At 61.9% G+C, this 16,760-nt stretch overlaps 3 protein-coding genes and 1 long non-coding RNA gene across 4 annotated transcripts; 1 reads left to right on the forward strand and 3 right to left on the reverse strand.

The window, feature by feature from the left end:
• Positions 1–242: 242 nt before the first annotated feature.
• TMEM238 (transmembrane protein 238) lies at positions 243–1,888 on the reverse strand. The gene is made up of 2 exons (XM_040978356.1): positions 1,332–1,888; positions 243–515 (listed from the first exon to the last, which is right to left on the reverse strand). Exon 1 carries the CDS (start codon positions 1,875–1,877, stop codon positions 1,341–1,343), a length of 537 nt encoding a protein of 178 aa, XP_040834290.1. The 5' UTR covers positions 1,878–1,888; the 3' UTR covers positions 243–515; positions 1,332–1,340.
• A 1,338-nt stretch (positions 1,889–3,226) lies between these two features.
• Positions 3,227–5,011, forward strand: RPL28 (ribosomal protein L28). The gene is made up of 4 exons (XM_040978357.1): positions 3,227–3,331; positions 3,508–3,723; positions 4,684–4,802; positions 4,886–5,011. The coding sequence occupies exons 2-4, from the start codon at positions 3,519–3,521 to the stop codon at positions 4,973–4,975; spliced, it is 414 nt and encodes a 137-aa protein (XP_040834291.1). The 5' UTR covers positions 3,227–3,331; positions 3,508–3,518; the 3' UTR covers positions 4,976–5,011.
• A 4,713-nt stretch (positions 5,012–9,724) lies between these two features.
• On the reverse strand, positions 9,725–16,480 carry LOC121154963. The gene is made up of 3 exons (XR_005883622.1): positions 16,470–16,480; positions 14,602–14,611; positions 9,725–9,821 (listed from the first exon to the last, which is right to left on the reverse strand). It is a non-coding gene; the product is annotated as an uncharacterized LOC121154963 (long non-coding RNA).
• Positions 10,605–14,034, reverse strand: UBE2S (ubiquitin conjugating enzyme E2 S). The gene is made up of 4 exons (XM_040978130.1): positions 13,854–14,034; positions 13,191–13,338; positions 12,283–12,473; positions 10,605–11,042 (listed from the first exon to the last, which is right to left on the reverse strand). The coding sequence occupies exons 1-4, from the start codon at positions 13,854–13,856 to the stop codon at positions 10,740–10,742; spliced, it is 645 nt and encodes a 214-aa protein (XP_040834064.1). The 5' UTR covers positions 13,857–14,034; the 3' UTR covers positions 10,605–10,739.
• Positions 16,481–16,760: the final 280 nt, after the last annotated feature.

Genomic DNA, 16,760 nt, shown 5'->3' on the forward strand with positions numbered 1-16,760 from the left:
AAATGACACCAAACCAGCGTTTACCCTCCAGACATCTGCCTGTGTGGCGGGAGAGACAGAACCAGGACACACACACACACTCAGACCCATAGAAGGACAGAGTAGTTGAGCTGGTTCTTTTTTTCACCCTAAGTATATATAACCACTCTTTAAAAAAAAATATTTATTTTGTTAGAAAGAGTTATATATAGAGAAACAGACACACACACACACAGGGAGATCTATTTTCTGGTTTACTCCCATATGGCTGTCTGGGTGAGGCCAGTGCCAGGAGCCTGGAACTCCGTCTGGGTCTCCCACGTGGGTGCAGGGGTCCATCTTGTACAGTTTTCACCAGAGCATTAGCAGTAAGCTGAATCAGAATCAGAGAAGTTGGAACTCGAACCAGCACTTGTGTGAGACACTGACAGCACAGGTGGCAGCTTGGCAGACTGTGCCGCGGCGTCGGCCACCGTCAGTTCTTAAAGGCCACTGGAGAGATGTTGTCTGGGGAGTGTGGACACAGCAAGGACATCCTGGTGTGAAGAGCATAGAGGACGGTGTGAGCCAGGCCCAGGAAACTCAGCCATTCCTAGGCAGACTGACTCTAAGCTGACAACTTTCATTCACAAATGAGACAAATACCTAAATAACCCTTGACAGAAAACAAACAAAAAGGCTCCCTGCCCCTGACATCAGAGTTTCAACAGCATAACGTGGAAGCTCTTGTTACAGCCTGGCATCCCATATGGGTGCTGCTTGGAGTCCAGGCTGCTCCCTGCAAACGGCCTGGGAAAGCAGCAGCAGGTGACCCAAGTCCACAGGAGCCTGCACTCACGTGTGGGAGGCCTGAGTGGAGTCCCAACTCGGGTCTGGGCCAGCCCTGGCTGTCCTGGTCATGTGGGGAGTGAAGCCCAGGATGCAAGAATGCTCCCTCTCTGGAACCGCCTTTCCATATCCTAAGGATTCAGGCCACGTCTGGAGCCTGGGCTGTCCTCACTGCAGCCACGCGGGGACCAGGGAGTGTGTCGGTGTGGCCGGAGTGCCACAGGCAGCCAGCTACAGCAGGTGCTTGAGGGGAAGCAGGCAGGCTGGAGAGGACAGTTCTCCAGCCTCTGCACAGAGAACCCTGGTCTGGAGGCGCTGGGACAAAGGCGACACCTCTCTGGGCCTGCTTCTTACTCTCATCGGAGGCTTCATAGGCCACAGGAGCGCCAAGGGCCTTGGCTTTTCCCGCACCCGCCCTCGCTTCTTCTCCGGGGTGGGCGTTTGGGCTCCTGCATTCTCCAGGTTGCCCGTGCCCAACTCTGGCTCCCCCTAGCCAAGCGACTCTGGCGCTCGGTCCCGCTCACCTTGGGGGCTCACTCGCTGCCCGCGCCCGTCGCCGCCGCCGGGCCGGCCTCGAGCGTGGCCAGCTGCAGGCGCACGCGGCGGGAGCCGGCGGCGGGTGGCGGGGGCGCACGGGCGGCACGGCGCGCGCCCCGGGAGCCGGATAAGGCGCGAGGGCCTGCGGCAGCGGCGGGCGCCGACCAGCGGCGGGAGAGCTTGCGCGCCAGGCGGGCGAGTGCCGAGGGCCGCAGGCCGTAATCGCGCTCGAGCTCCTGGCGTGAGATCTCAATGTTGCCGGTGTACCAGAGGATCCAGCCCAGCAGGCTCAGGAAGACCAGCAGCGCGCCCGAGTAGATGAGCAGGTCGCCAAAGTCGCGCCCGCGCACCTGCAGCTGCGCGAATACGCCCGTCAGCAGCGCCGCCATGCCCGCCACGTCCAGCGCCACGGCCAGCAGCAGCGCCATCCGGCAGCGCCCCAAGCCGGCCGCGGGCGCGGGAGCGGGCACCGGCGCCGACGGTGCGCCCGGCGGGGGTCCCTGCGACGCGCACACCGCCGCCACCGCCGCCATGGCCCCGCCGCTCCCTCCTTGGCTCGCTGCGCACAAAGAGCTTTCCGGGGTGCGGCCCGGCTCGGGGCGGGGTCTGGGGACGGCGCCAGGTGTGCCCAGCCGCCCTGCCCGGTCACCTGAGCTGGGCTGCCAGCAGCCTGCCCCGCCGGTTAGGGGAGCCCCTCCGCGGGAGCTTCTGCACAGGGCTGGGGTGGCCCAGGACCCCGTGCCCCTCAAGGAGCAAGGCGACTGGTGGTCAGAGCTCCCCGTGCCCCCCTGGACGCATCCTGCGCGCTCCGGGATGCGCCAGGCTCCCTGGGAAGGTGGAGTCGGATCACAGGAGGCTGGGTGGGTCCCCACACCAGGAGCATTTAAAGACCTAAAACTTTTCTTCGTCTTCTTCGTCTTCTTTTTTTAAAATAAAGATCCATCCATTTGGAAGTTTGAGGATGAGAGAAGAGAGCGGTTCTTCCATCTGCTGGTTCACACGCAAATGGCCACAATGCCCAGGGCTTCCAGAGGCTTCCCCGGCCCCAGAGTGGGGGAGTAGGCAAACCAGCTGCCACTAACGGGTGCCCCTGCCCGCACACAATACACTTGCAGGGCGTTGGAGGCGTGCAGGGCACAGGGCGGATGGCCACCATAGACAGGTGTGTGAAGCAGCAGGGCACAGCCAGGGAGGACGCCAGCACCCCTCGAGGTACTGCTTGGGTCTGAGCCGCAGCTCTGCTTCTCATCCTGCTTCCTGTTAAGACGTTCTAGGGGCAGCATTTAGGGCTGTGGCGCCTGGGCTCCTGCCCCAAGTGTGGATGGAGACCCTGCTAGAGTTCCAGCGTTTTCAATTTTTTTTTTTGGGGGGGGGGGAGGAAGAGTAATCAGTGGATGGAGAATTTCTCTACTTTGTCTCCTTTTTTCCTAAAGATGTATTTCTTTTTATTGCAAAAACCAGATATACAGAGAGACATTGAGAAAGATTTTCCATCCTATGATTCACTCCTCAAGCAGCCGCAAAGGCCAGTGCTGCGCTGATCCGAAGCCAGGAACCAGGAGCCTCTTCCAGGTCTCCCACATGGGTGCAGGGTCCCAAGGCTTTTAGCCGTCCTCGACTGTTTTCCCAGGCCACAGAGAGGGAGCTGGATGGGAAGTGGAGCTGCCGGGATTAGAACCGGCACCCATATGGGGCACGCCCGAAGGGGTGTCGCTGAAGAACGCGCCTCTGACCGGCTCTGCTGCACCCCAGCACCACGCCCTCGGCTCTCAGGCCGAAAAGAGCTCCGGAGATTCCCGAGCCCCACCGGACGGGTCGACGGAAATAGCCGAACAGCGCTCACTCACCGCCCTCTCCCGGGAAGAGGAGGGCCTAGCCGTCGCTGGCGCAGGCCTCGAGCGGAAGCGGAAATGCGTGTGCAGTATTAAAGGTTTCGCCCCGCCCCCGGCCGGCCTCTTTCCGTCTCCGGCCTTCCGAGCGAGAGGAGGTGAGCGTGGCCGCCTTGTGCGCCCGGCGTGGCGGCCTGGCGCGGACGCCGCTGCTTCTGCCTGCCGTTCGCGGCCTTCGCCCTCAGCCTCCCCTCGCGTTTCCCACGGGGCAGCCGGGGGCGGGAGGGCACTCCCGGGCGCCTCTTTAACGGCGGCCCCTCTCTTGTCTCCCTAGTCGCCGCCGCCATGTCCGCGCACCTGCAGTGGATGGTCGTGCGTAACTGCTCCAGCTTCCTCATCAAGAGGAACAAGCAGACATACAGCACGGAGCCCAATAACCTCAAGGCCCGGAACTCATTCCGCTACAACGGGCTGATCCACCGCAAGACCGTGGGCGTGGAGCCGGCGGCGGACGGCAAGGGCGTCGTGGTGGTCATGAAGCGCCGGAGCGGTGAGCGCGGGCGGGTGCTGGGCGGGCTGCGCCGACTTGGGCGGGACGTGTAGGGAGTGTGGAGGGAGGGTGGGGTGCCCGGGGCCGAGCTGGAGAGGTGGCAGTGCCCAGGGCCGGGCTGGAGAGGGTGGCAGTGCCCAGGGACGGCTGGAGGGGATGGCTGTGCCCCGGGGCCGGGCTGGAGGGGTGGCAGTGTCCAGGGATGGCTGTGCCCGGGGCCGGGCTGGAGGGGTGGCAGTGCCCAGGGATGGCTGGAGGGGATGGCTGTGCCCAGGGCCGGGCTGGAGAGGTGGCAGTGCCCAGGGACGGGCTGGAGAGGTGGCAGTGCCCAGGGACGAGCTGGAGGGGTGGCAGTGCCCAGGGCCGGGCTGGAGAGGGTGGCAGTGCCCAGGGACGGCTGGAGGGGATGGCTGTGCCCCGAGGCCGGGCTGGAGGGGTGGCAGTGTCCAGGGATGGCTGTGCCCGGGGCCGGGCTGGAGAGGTGGCAGTGCCCAGGGACGGGCTGGAGAGGTGGCAGTGCCCAGGGACGAGCTGGAGGGGTGGCAGTGCCCAGGGCCGGGCTGGAGAGGTGGCTGTGCCCAGGGACATGCATGGAGTAGTGGTGCCCAGGGACGTGCAGGGGGTGGCGGTGCCTAGGACTGGGGTGGAGGGGGTGGCGGTGCCTTGCTGCTGTGCAGGGGCTGCGTGCTTCGTGGGTGTGGCAGCAGCTTCGCTGGGTCCTGCTGGCTGGCTCCTGCGGGCTCTAACCCTACTGGCCTGGGAAGTGCCTTTGGAAAGCTCTGGTCTTCTCTGTAATGCAGTTGAGCCAGGGCTCTGACCCCTGCTTAGCACACGGTTCCTCCAGGAGGCAGTTGGAGTGGGAGAACTGGGTGCTCGGGGTGCCCGTGGGAGGTGGTGACCTGGCACTGCAAGGTGCACTTGGGCGGTGTCTGGACTGAGCCTAGGGCTCTGCCCATCCAGGCCAGCGGAAGCCGGCCACCTCCTACGTGCGGACCACCATCAACAAGAATGCGCGGGCCACGCTCAGCAGCATCCGGCACATGATCCGCAAGAACAAGTACCGCCCCGACCTGCGCATGGTGAGCGGGCACCGGGATGGGCATGGGGGGTGGGTGCCTGGGCAGCTTGGCGCTGTGAGCTGAGCGGGCCTGCTCCTCCCCAGGCTGCCATCCGCAGAGCCAGCGCCATCCTGCGCAGCCAGAAGCCCGTGATGGTGAAGAGGAAGCGTACACGTCCCACCAAGAGCGCCTGAGCCGCCGGCCCCCAGCAATAAAGAGTCTGACCGTTACCTATTGCCTGGCCTGTGTCCCTGCAGGAGAGGGCCGTGCCAGGGCCTGGCCCACGCTGGGGGAGGAGAGATGAGAGCTCCCTCTGGTTCTGTCGCGCGGTTGGTTCATTGGGTCAACAGTGGGCTGCTGCAGGCAGGCAGCCGATGGTGTCCCCTGTGGTAGGTGGACATTCCAGGTGGCTGCTACACTTCCTGCAGGCAACACTGGTCTTGCAAAAAACAGGCAGTGTCAGCTTGTCAGGGCCAAGGTGTCGGCCCTGGACATCTAACCTGATTACCTGGAGCACCAAGGGCGATTTTCTGGTTTCCAGAAGATCGCTCCACGTTTTTTTTTTTATTATTATTATTTAAAGCGTCTGAACGGTCATTCTAGGAGGGAGAACTCATTCTAGGAGGGAGAACACGAGGTTCACATTCCAGTGGCGGCAGTGGACTCCTGGGATGACCCCCTGTGGTGCTGGGGGAGGTCCTAGGAGGAGGCCGAGTCTGCTGCGCTTTGTTCACGCTGTGAATGCTTGGGGGTCTGATGGGGGCAGGTGCAGGCATGCAGCAAGGTGAGTGGTCAGCTCTGCACCCACTCCTGTGGATTGCAAGTAGTCCTGTGCAGTGGTTGCACTGGCAGGTGAAGGGAAAGCCTGTTGAGGTGGCACTCTCCCCTCCCTAGTTACCAGACGTGGAAGGGGGAGTTGGCTGATCTTCGTCCACGGGTCTGTTGCCCCGTTGGCTGCAATGGCTGGCCAAGGCGGGCAATAGGAGCGGCATCTGGGTTTTGCAAGTACAAGGGCCAACTTAAGGCAGCCTTCCTAGGCGACTATGAATCCTGTCCCTGTGTGGGCAGCTGCTGTCTCGGCTCGAGGCTCGCCCTGCTGTGCTGCAGCACCAACCCCAGTGTTTTAGATTCTCGGGACTTTGCTACCCGCTGGGCCTGGCGCTGAACGCAGGTCATTACGGTTCTGGTGGGCCTCTAATGCCTTCAGCACTGGTGCCTCGGGTGGCATAAGGTGTGGCCGGAGTTGTGTCCCAGGTGGGGTGTGGATGTGGGCTCTGACTCCTGCACTATGCTCCAGCGCTTGAAGCTGCTCTCGGTTCTCTCCCATGGACTCTGGTAATGCAGGCAGAGGCACAAACACAGGTTGGCTTCTCATCCACTCCTCCCCAGGTGTCTGCTGCCTGCATGGGAATAGAAATAGGGAGGGAGGGGTTTCCATCCTGTGTGAACTGGCAGGTGTCCAACCCAGCAGATGCTGCCTTGTGCTCAAGCTTCTCTGCGGGGCTTTGCTCCCAGCCCCCCCCCCTCCAGACCTTCACTCGGTGAGCTAGTCGGTGACAGGGCCTATCCAAGTTAGGTCCTGGCTCACCAGTAGGCAGTGCTTTGTGTAGTCTGGTGCAGTCTGCACATACCCTGGTTTGCGTTCACCAGTGGGAGCAGCAGCCTAGCAGGAATCCTCAGCTTTCCCTAACAGGGCCAGCTCCAGGGCTTGAGTTCCTCATCCCATCCTGGCATGGCGGCTGCTCAGTGTCAGGGTTAGTCTAGCAGGTGGTGGTGTCATAGCTTAGGTTGTGGCCTGTATCCCTCCTTCACTGCCGTTTGTACCATGCGAGCAGGTGCTATGGCCTGGCTAGTCTAACAGGAATTCATTATGTACACCTACTTGCTGGGCCCTGGGCCTGGGCCCACCACGGTGGCTAAATCTGCTCGTCCCCTTGTAAGCTCAGAAGTCCTGTATGGCACCTGTGCTCCAGCTCCCAGGTAGTGGCTTGGGCAAGGAGCACATGACCACAAACAGCTGGGCTGGGGAGCCTGCGTGAGTGTGGGAACCCAAGCATTTGGACTATCTGCTGCTGCAGGTGCAATAGCCAGGAGCTCGGTGGGAAGTGGAGCAGCTTGCTGGGATGGCAGCGTGATGGTAATCGTCCAGAGCAGATTTCCCTGATGCAGACGGCTAGGTCAGGCAGGGAGTGCAGGCCAGTGCCGTGAAGGGCAGCTGGCCTCAGCTGCACACCTTGCACATTGTCCCAAACGGGGCTTGTGCAAGACCTTCACGCGGAGTCAGCCCAACCTAAGCAGGGCCAGGCACTGGGCCTCTGCCTGCCCTCCCCTGTCCCCTGACGGCATGCAAGTGGTCCTCCACAGATGACCTGTGGGTCCTGCCATGGGTCAGGGTCTCTGAGGAGGTATGGCCTGGGCATGTCACAGACCAGGAGTTGTAGGTACTCATGGGTCAGCATCAACTCCTTAGGGGTGATGTGTGTGGGGTGGTTGGCTGATGGAGGGCCCTGAGCACGCTGAAGGCAGGGGGCATCTGGAGGGTTCAGGCACTGGGTCCCAAGTCCTGTATGACCATACGGGGTGTGCACCTTGGGTCCCTGGACACACAAAGCTGCCATGTGACAGAGCTCCTGGGCCTTGCCTCAAGGTTCAATGCCTCCATCAGCGGCTTGGCAGCCTGTGTGCTACTAGCCGGGATGTTCCCCTCAACCTGGCCTTTTTATCTGAACCTGGGAAATAGAGTTGCAGTTGTGGACATTTTCATGAAATGCACCTATATGCTTGAGAGCATCTGAGCCTTGAGCTGGCACCATGTGGGATACTGGCATCAGATGCAGTGGATGCTAAACCCATGGTGACAGGCTTTCTTCTAAAGATTCTTTAGTAAACTTGTTTGTTTATGGGCCTGGTGCCAGTAGCCCAGTGGCTAATGTCCTCACATTGCATGCACTGGTTCGTGGCCCAGCTGTTCCACATCCCATCCAGCTCCCTGCTTGTGGCCTGGGAACGCAGTCCGGGACGGCCCAATGTCTTGGAACTCTTCACCGGTATGGGAGACTCGGAGGAGGCTCCTGCTTTTAGATTGGCTCATCTTCGGCTGTTGTGGCCACTTGGGCAGTGAACCAGTGGATGAAGATCTGTGTAAATCTGACCTTCCAATAAAAATAAATCTTAAAAAAAAAATACTGAAAATTCATGCACCAGTTGCTCTACCCGTGCAGCCCCTGGCTCCTCTGGATCGGCTCAGCTCTGGTCTTTGAGGCCACTTGGGAAGTATGTCAGCGGATGGAGGAGCTTTCTGTATGTCTATGTCTGCCTTTTCCAGATTTAAAAAAAAAAAAAATTAATGCAGACATACAGAAAAGGAGAGAAAGATTTGCATCTGCTGGTTGATTCCCCAAATGGCTGCAATGGCCCGAGGCAAGCCGATTTGAAACCAGGAGCCAGGTGCTTCCTCCAGGTCTCCCACACAGGTGTGGGATCCCAAGACTTTGAGCCACCCTAACTTTCCCAGGCCATAAGCAGGACGCTGGATGGGAAGTGGAGCGGTCAGGATATGAACCAGTGCCAATACGGCACACCAGCACTTACAAGGGGAGGGTTAGCCAGTTGAGCCATTGCATTAGGCCCAATTTTTAAAAAAGATTCACTCTTACTTGACAGGCAGCGTGAGCGGGAAGAACAGACTGGAGCAGACTACCGGCTCCTCGACAGCTGCCATGGCCAGAGCTGGGCTGAGGAGCCAGGAGTTTCTTCCAGGCCTCCCTTATGGTGCAGGCACCCAAAGACTGGGCCATCCGCTTTTCCAGAACAGAAGTGAAACAGCCGGCCCTGGGGTTGGCAGCTGGAATTCTGCTGCTTGCAGGTTTGGCACACTGTACCGCGGTGCTGGGCAGCCAGGCTGCAACTCAGTCCAGGTCTCCCGTGCCGGTGGCAGGGACCTCATTTCTGGAGCCATCCTGCTGCCTGGAATGTCACGTATGTGCCGGGGGGTACATGCCAGGTGTACCCCTAGAAGTTTCCAGGGCTGCAGGCTGAGCAGATGTCTCTTGGGCTGGGTGTCCTGTTGGAAGCAGGGCTTTCTTGGCAGTGCAGGGGTCGTGTCCCAGGTCCAGGGCTGTGCACTGGGCTGGCCTTGGGGACAACCGTGTTTGTCTCATCCTCATACAGGAAGTCCACGAGAGGGAGTGCTGTCAAGTTCTTGGGACAGGAATTTGGCACTGCTTGGGGTGCCAACAGCCCATCTCAAGCCCTGGCTGTACTTGCTGCTGGTGCCCTCCAGGGAGGCAGCAGGTGGTGGCTCTGGCAGTTGAGCCCTTGTCACCCAAGGGGGAAAGAGCTGGGTTGCTGACTCTTCCCTTCCCTGTCTCATCGTGGGCTCATGGGAAAGGATCCAGCAGCTGGAGATGGCACTTGCTTTTTGTTCTGTTAAATTAACATGTATGTTTATACAATGGAAAGGCAGCCAGATGGAGAGAACCCCAAATCCCAGGGTGTTCCCCACAGCAAACACAAGGCAGGAGGGACAGGGACCCCAGCACCAAGTCACCGCCTGCTGCTTCCTGGCTGGGTGGCAGCGAGCAGCTAGCAGAGGACATTCATACTTTGCAAGAACCTGGGCCATCCTCTGCTGCCTACCGAGTTGGCCGAAGCAGAGCGGCCAGGACACGAACCAGCACTCAAATGGCATGCTGGTGCGTGTGGTGGACTAGCGTGTTGACCAGTGCCAGCCCCTGTAGGTGTCTTGTGCCTCATGTGACCTGAAAGCAGTAATGTGATGTCCACGGCCTCCATCTTACCTGGAAGGCTTCAGCATCCCAGGTATGCTAGTCTCGGCTGCTCCACTTCCCTATGGCTCCTTGCTAAACGTGCCTGGGTAAGGAGCCCAGTGCTGGGGCCCCTGCAGCCTGGAAGTCCTGCAGGCGCTCCTGCTCCGGCCTGGCTCAGCACTGGCCCCAAGCAGGGAGCGAGCCAGCAGGGGTGGGAGGCGCTGGTGGCAGTGCCAAGCACAGGTGCCTTTATATCCCGAGGGTGTCGTAACTGCATAGCCACCAGTCTTAAGCTGTGCCGCCCCCCGGCCACAAAGTCATCAGTTATCATTTGTTAATTTTGTCAAAGTGTCTCAAATAAGTGAAACCAAACTTTAAAAATAAATGTATTTGAGGCCTGGCACCATAGCCTAACACCTGAAGTCCTCACCTGACCAGATGTACCAGGATGCCATGTAGTCGCTAGGATTAGAACCTGCTTCCCATCCAGCTCCCCGCCTGTGGCCTGGGAAAGCAGCAGAGGACAGCCTGAAGCCTTGGGACCCTGTGCCCGAAGAGGCTCCTGGATTCAGATCAGCTCAGCTCTGACCATTGTGGCCACTTGGGGAGTGAATTAACAGATGGAAAATCTTCCTTTTTGTCTCTCCTCCTGTGTATCTGACTTTCCAATAAAAACAAATTAAAAAAAAATTATTTGAAAAGAAAAGCAGAGAATCTTCTGTCCACGAGTTCACTCTCCAGCCAGCGCAGCTGGTCTAGGCTGAAGCCAGAAGCCCAGAACCCCAGCTCTTACGTCTCCTAGCAGGGTTCAAACTGGCACCCACGTGGGATCCCAGCTCTGCAGACAGCAGCCAAGGCAGTGATCCCTCTTCCATCCCATTTCACTTCCCAAGTGGCCAAAGGCAAGGAGGGTCAGGCAGAAGCTTCGGGGTCTCCCGCAGGGAGCTGGGCAGGGAGTGGCAGCCAGGGTGGCCATGCTGCCAGCCTGTCACACCCATCTCTGAACCAGAAGCAGCTTCTCTGCCCGGGGCCGTGGCCTGACAGACAGGAAAGCTGCTTTTCCAACTTTATTTAGAAAAACAAGTCCAGGTCCCAGTGCCCCCCACGCCCTCCCCCACCCAGCCATAATTTAAATAACTTAGAGACAGTTGGAGGGAGGGGACAGGGACGGGGAGGGGGAGGAGAGACTCTACAGCCGCCGCAGGGCCCGCTTCTTGTCTGTCTTCTTCTTGGCCGCCAGCTTCTTCTCGCGCTCACCCGCGTGCTTCTTGGCCATGGGGCCCTCAGCCCCTCCCGGGGCCCCAGGGTCGGAGGAGGCGGCTGCAGCCCCACTCACCAGGGCCCGGCCACCCTCGGCCCTCGCGCCGCCATGGATCTCGGTGAGCAGGCGGGCGCGGGCGGCGTACTCCTCGTAGTTCTCCAAGAGCAGGCGGCCGGCCTCCTCGTTGAGCGCAGACTCGGGGTTGGGGTGGATCAGCAGGCACTTGATGGTCTGAGGGGAGAGCACAGGTGTCAGGGACGGCCACGCCACCCAGCAGGTCAGGACAGTGTCCGTCCGGAAGCAAGCCTGGCCCCAAGCGCGTGGTCCTCCACAGGCCCGCCAGGAACTCGGGTCTGGGCACTGCAGATTCTAAAGGGGACTGGCCACGGAGCGAGGGCTTCCATTACAAGTCTAATGTGTGCAGAGACAAAGGGAGAGCTCACTGGTTTGCGATCCAAATGTCCACAAGAGCCAGAGCTGGCCAGGTCAAAGCCAGCAGCCCAGGACTCCCACCGTTTGCCGCGTCCAAGGGGCACAGCAGAATAGCTGGTAATTGAACCAGGCACTCCAGTCAGGTTCTGGGTGTCCCAGGCAGTGACTCGAAAGTGATCTAGTCAGGAGTCAGGCCACCCAAACTGTGAGAGCTGGGACCTGCGTCAGGCCTCCGATGGCTCCAGGCCATGGTCCTCCTGGAACACTTCCGGGAAGAGGAAGGGGAGCCTGACGTGGAGCGGCCTGTGGCCCCATCACGGAGCTTGGGCTCGCTCCTGATTCCACCTTTCTGCTGGATGCCATTGGGGTGGCTCAGCAACTGGGTTCCTGCCACGCAGGTGGGCTGCTCCTGGCGGTGGCACCTGCTGGGCCCCAGTGGGCAGCGACTGTAATAGCGGATGAGGCTCTCGGAGCCTCCCAAACGAGGTGGGAACCCAGGATACAGTGACGTGCAGGCACCTGCTCAGCAGACATCACAGCCAACAGGGAGCACCCAGGAGCCCACCCTCCAAACTGGAGGCCTGGCTGCCCATCCCATAGCTCCACACTGCGGGCCACCCTTCCTGCCTGGAACTCGCCCCACAAGCTACAGCACAGTGTCCGTCCTGCGCCCAGCCCAGCTGACCCACATGCTCTGGGTGGCTTGTGCAGGCACTGCAGTGTGGAGTGGCAGCCCTGCACCTCCCAGGCTACAGCAACTATCTCCTGACACTGCACAACGTCCCTGTGCGGACCAGCCTTTGCAGGAAACACCAAGTTTATAACATTCTAGAATCAACACAGGGGTGATGGCCGGACAAACAACCCCGTGGCTTAGTGGGCCCCACCCGCGGGAAGGAAGCGGGCTGCTGTACCTCTGGCCCTGGGCCCTGGGTGCAGCACGGAATTCCTGGCTTCCCGCGGGAGGAGAACCTCAACTCCCATGACCAGGCTAGCGCAAGCCAACCAGGCACAGTAACCCCGGCCAGCCCGGACTCACCAGCAGCACGTGTCGGATGCCCAGCTCCGCTGTCCAGTCCCTCTTGAGCACATTAACACAGATCTCGCCATTGGGGCCCACGTTAGGGTGGAAGATCTTGGTCAGGAAGTAGCCCTTTGGGGGAGAGGCGGGGAAGTCCTTTCCCAGCAGGAGTTTCATGCGGAACAAGCCTCCGGCATACGGGGTTCCCTCTAGGGGCGAAGATGGGAGTCAGAGGGTTCAGGACTTCAGCCCCTGGAAGCCCCCTCTCCAGGTAACCTCTTACCCACCCGGCTGGGGTCTTGGGGGACACTGCACCTCAGGTTTGCCACTGCTCTGACAGCCCACCTGTGATGGCACCAAGCCCCGTGGCTACCGGGGGTGGTCCCCAAGTCAGGTGCCCCTCCCAGGAAGCAGACTCCAGCAGCTTGTCTTCTGGACACGTCCGTGTGGGGGCTTCCCAGGTGCTCACCCACTGAAGCCCTCACCCCGCAAAAGGAGCGGGCTCTCCTGATCCAGCCGTATCCTACCAACCTCTGTCCTACCAGGGCCAGGTCGGCCTGCCGGGGACATCACGTTCCAGATCTCCATCCAGGAAGTCCTCACGGCCACTATGTCAGGCAGGCTGTGCCCCCACACCAGGACTATCTCCCTCCCCATGGCTGCAGTCAGGGGACAGGAAGCTGCACCTGTGTGCTCACAGGACAGGGGACGGGGTTCTGGGCCCTGTGGCTGCCCTCCACAGCTCCCCAGGAAGTCCCATCTGACCCGGCCTGCACCTGGGACACCTCCCACACTCCCCCAGCCAGCCAAGACTTCTGGGACACTTCTGGACAAGAGCGCACTTGGCCACGGTGTCCTGTGCTGTCCACAGGCCTGACGGGCAGCGAGGAAAGCGGCTCTTCACAGGCCCCACTCCCCGGACTCACCAGGGCCCTCGATGGTGACCTGCAGGTCAGTGAGGTCCTCCTCGTTGGGGAACACCTTGATGCCATCAGGCGGGTCAGCGGTCAGCGTCTTCACCTCCTTGTACACCAGGCGGATGATGTGGGGAGGGAGGTTCTCCACGTTGGAGTTCTGGGCGGACGAGAGAGCAGCGTCAGCCGCCAGCAGGGCCGTCGGGAGGATGCTGGCCGCCCCGGCCTTGACCCTGCAGCTCTGGGACCCTGCGATCTCCCCGGGGAGGCTCCCGCTCGCTCCGAGGCGCTGCCAGCCTCGCACGGCTCCTCCAGTGGCTCACGCAGGCCCGAGGCCTGCCCTCGCCGACCCTAGCAAAGCTCGGCAAAGCCGCCAAACCTCGGCTCAGGCCTGGAAATGGCGGCGGGCGGAAAGCCGCGGGCGGCCCACCGGGCTCCCGCACCCTCCCCGCGGCTCGGCCGGGCCTTCCCCGCCAGGACACCTGCGCGCGTCCAGCCTGCTGCCCCCCTGCCTGCGGGGAGGCAGGCCGGAGCCCCTCCAGGGCCGCGGCGGGACGTCCACATCCCCGAGGCCGCCCGCCAGAGGCCCCCGCTCCCCCTCCGCCGCTCCCCCTCCGCCGCTCCCCCTCCGCTCCTCCGCCGCTCGCCTGTCCAGCTCCGGTCCCCCGCGCTCACCATGACTGCGGCCGGCCGGGGGCGGGTCCCCCCCGGCCTCCTTCCCGTGCTGTCCGCGAAGCCAACCGGGGCGGGAGGGCGAGCCCGAGCGCTGCCGCTGCAGCCCCGCCGAGGACGCGCAGCCCGGGTCCGGTGCCCGCCGCGCCCGACGACGCCCGCCGCGCAACCAGCGAGGACCTCCCGGTCGCGGGTGCCCGGCCGCACTGCCGCCGTGCGCGCACCACCCGCCCTTTATAGGCGGCCGCAGGCCCCGCCCCCCGGCGGCCTCACGGCGCCGCGGCGCGGCCGTGACGTCAGCACGCGCGCCCCTCCGCCAAGCGCAGGGAGACGCGGGGCGGGCGGGAGGGGCGCGGTCCCGGGAGGGCGTCGGGAGGGCGGGGGGAGGAGGACGGCGCGACGACGCCGCTGATTGGGCCGTTTGAATAAGACGCCGCCACGGCCCGGATGCTGCGCGCGCGTGCCCTGACGCTGAGGCTGACGCGCACGCGACTAACGGTCGGCCCTAGGCGAAGGGAAGAGCGAGAGAGGGCGGGGCTCGAGGGATTTAAACGGACGATGACAGGGGCTCGAGCCAATAGGGACGCGCCATCACGACCCGGGTCTCGCACGAACCAATCGCTGGCGGAGGAGGTGGTGCCGAGGCCGGGGCCAGCGTGAAGAAGGGCCAATGGACACCCAGTCTAGTGCGGACCCGAGTGCTTCTAGCTAACGACCTTCCTTGATTTTTTTTGGTATGTGCAAATAGAACGTGCCTGGTCCTGCTGCGCGAACCCCCGGGGGCTGCGGACGGCGTGCCAGTCCCGCTAGGGTTTTCTGGGAGGTGCCATTTTCTGCCGGAAGTGCCCTGGTACCCGTGTGTGGCCTGACTGGAACCTTCTGGCAAGCGGCCACTGACTCCTGTGTGGCCTCGGCGAACACCCGGGCCTAGGACGAGGCCTGTGGGCCAGGGCGTGACCGACGGCGCATGGCTGCGGTGGTGCGGGAAGCTCTGCGTTCCTGGAACTCGGGGTGCATGAGCCAGCCATGCAGGTCCCCCAGTGCAGTGGGCAGTTTCTGGCAGGCCTGGCGGCGCTGCCCGGCAAGGAGGAGGACTCGAGGCCCAGGCTGGCCCCTGCCCCCTCGAGGGTGCCGTGGACACGTCCCCGGAGCCTCAGTTCCTGGCTGTGGCAGGATGCAGGGCTGGCTGGTCGTGGGTGCCCATGCCTCCTGCGTGGCTGAGGATTTTGACCCAGTTGAGCGGTGACCAAGGCAAGGGAGCAGGAGGTCCACTTCAGAAGCCGCGCTGAGCAGTGATCCTGCTGGCAGCTCCCATCAAGCGTTCCATTTTGTTTGCTAGGATCGACAGTGTCAGGCAAGGTGCTGGGGGCCTCTGGCCAGCACACATGCGTCAAGGAGTCCACACCCTAGGGGTGCCATGGCCACAGTAAGCCTGAGGTGCAGACCAGAGAGCAAGCCAGGGCCCTGGAAGGGATGGTTAGGGGTGTGGGAGAGTTGCTGTTCTGAGGGCCTGCTGAGGGTTTACCAGTAGTGTGTCCTCAGGAGGTGCCTGAGGTCCAGAGATTGGAAGGTGAGGGTGTGGTGAGGCATTGGGCGCCCCAGGGCCAGAGAGGAGCCACCTGGGGGAGGGAAAAGTGGAGGACCTTCTACCAACTCAGCTCTGTGCCTGAGGTGGCAAATCTCATAGACCCCAACTGCTAAAAAGCCTCTCACACACTGTCCCCAAGGCCCAGGGGCCTCCCACACACTGTCCCCAAGGCCCGGGAGCCTCCAGGGACCTCCCACGCACTGTCGCCAAGGCCCAGGAACTGGGCACCTGCCTGAGATTGTCCCCTGTCTCCCCCTCTCCCCCCAAGGACATGGGGACATGGGCTCCCCTGAGCCTGGTTGAATTTGGCCCGTTGGGAACCAGCCGCAAAGCCGCTTCCCTCACCTGCGTACCCATAGCCTCTCCTCTTTGATCTTTGCCTCCCCATCTAGAAGGCAGGTGGGGCGGGAGTGTGCCCCCAGTCCCTCACAGGGTGCTCACCCAATTGGGGTTGTTCATTCACTCAGCAAGTGTCTGCTGAATACCCGTGATGGCACTAATCTGGTGCTCGGGATTTGCCAGCGACCAGGTGGAGACTGTAAGGCTGACGGGTTGGGAGAACCGACTCAGAGCCAAAATAGAACGAGGAAAAGGGCTGCTGTGAGGAAGGAGTGTGCTGTGGCCTGGGAGATACCTGGAGCAGGGGAGGGACCCAGGTGCCAGGTTGGGGGCTGACTGAGCAGGTGTTTCACAGGAGTGAGGAGGAGGGTGGGACCAGGGGCCTCACGGTGCCACCCAGGCTGTGGGAGAGGATGCAGGGACCTCACAGTGCCACCCAGGCTGTGGGAGAGGATGCAGGGACCTCACAGTGCCACCCAGGCTGTGGGGAGAGGATGCAGGGCTTTCGGGCTGCTAGGGTTTGGCTCTGGGTTTTCGCTGTCCCTGCTGGCTGAGAGGAAGTGGGCAGGCCAGGGAGGCAGCTGCTCTGAGGAGGCTCCATCTGCCCTGGGGTCCGGTCTGTAGTAAAAGAAGGAAGTGAAGGAACAAGAAGACTGACCGCAGCAGAGCACAGTGTGCCTCACTGTGGGCACTGTGGGCACTGTTGGGCACCAAGGTCTCCTTCTCAACTTGCCTGGAGCCACTCTCCAGCCACAGTAAGCAGGTCAGCTGGGGGAGACACCCTGCAGTGCGGTCAAGGACGCCGCTTCACAGGCCCAACCACTGCTCCCCAATTTGTGAACCTGGGTCTCTTGCACTGTTCTGCCTGGAGCAGAGAAAGCAATGACTCCCATCTGCTGGTTCGTTCTGCAAGTGCCTGTAACAGCTGAGGCTGGGCCAGGCTGGGGCCAGGAGCCAGGAGCCCCATCCACGTCTCCCACATG

The sequence above is a fragment of the Ochotona curzoniae genome, unplaced genomic scaffold, assembly GCF_017591425.1.
Source record: "Ochotona curzoniae isolate NIBS_2020 unplaced genomic scaffold, NIBS_Ocur_1.0 contig_2861, whole genome shotgun sequence".
NCBI lineage: Eukaryota > Metazoa > Chordata > Mammalia > Lagomorpha > Ochotonidae > Ochotona > Ochotona curzoniae.

Excerpts from the sequence above, each read along its gene's own strand:
- TMEM238 (XM_040978356.1), bottom strand. The coding sequence starts at position 1,877 with ATGGCGGCGGTGGCGGCGGTGTGCGCGTCGCAGGGACCCCCGCCGGGC.
- RPL28 (XM_040978357.1), top strand. The coding sequence starts at position 3,519 with ATGTCCGCGCACCTGCAGTGGATGGTCGTGCGTAACTGCTCCAGCTTC. Across the intron at positions 3,724-4,683 it reads GGTCATGAAGCGCCGGAGCG|GCCAGCGGAAGCCGGCCACC; the intron begins GTGAGCGCGGGC and ends CTGCCCATCCAG. Across the intron at positions 4,803-4,885 it reads ACCGCCCCGACCTGCGCATG|GCTGCCATCCGCAGAGCCAG; the intron begins GTGAGCGGGCAC and ends GCTCCTCCCCAG.
- UBE2S (XM_040978130.1), bottom strand. Across the intron at positions 12,474-13,190 it reads GGTCACCATCGAGGGCCCTG|AGGGAACCCCGTATGCCGGA; the intron begins GTGAGTCCGGGG and ends CTTCGCCCCTAG. Across the intron at positions 11,043-12,282 it reads GCATCCGACACGTGCTGCTG|ACCATCAAGTGCCTGCTGAT; the intron begins GTGAGTCCGGGC and ends CTCTCCCCTCAG.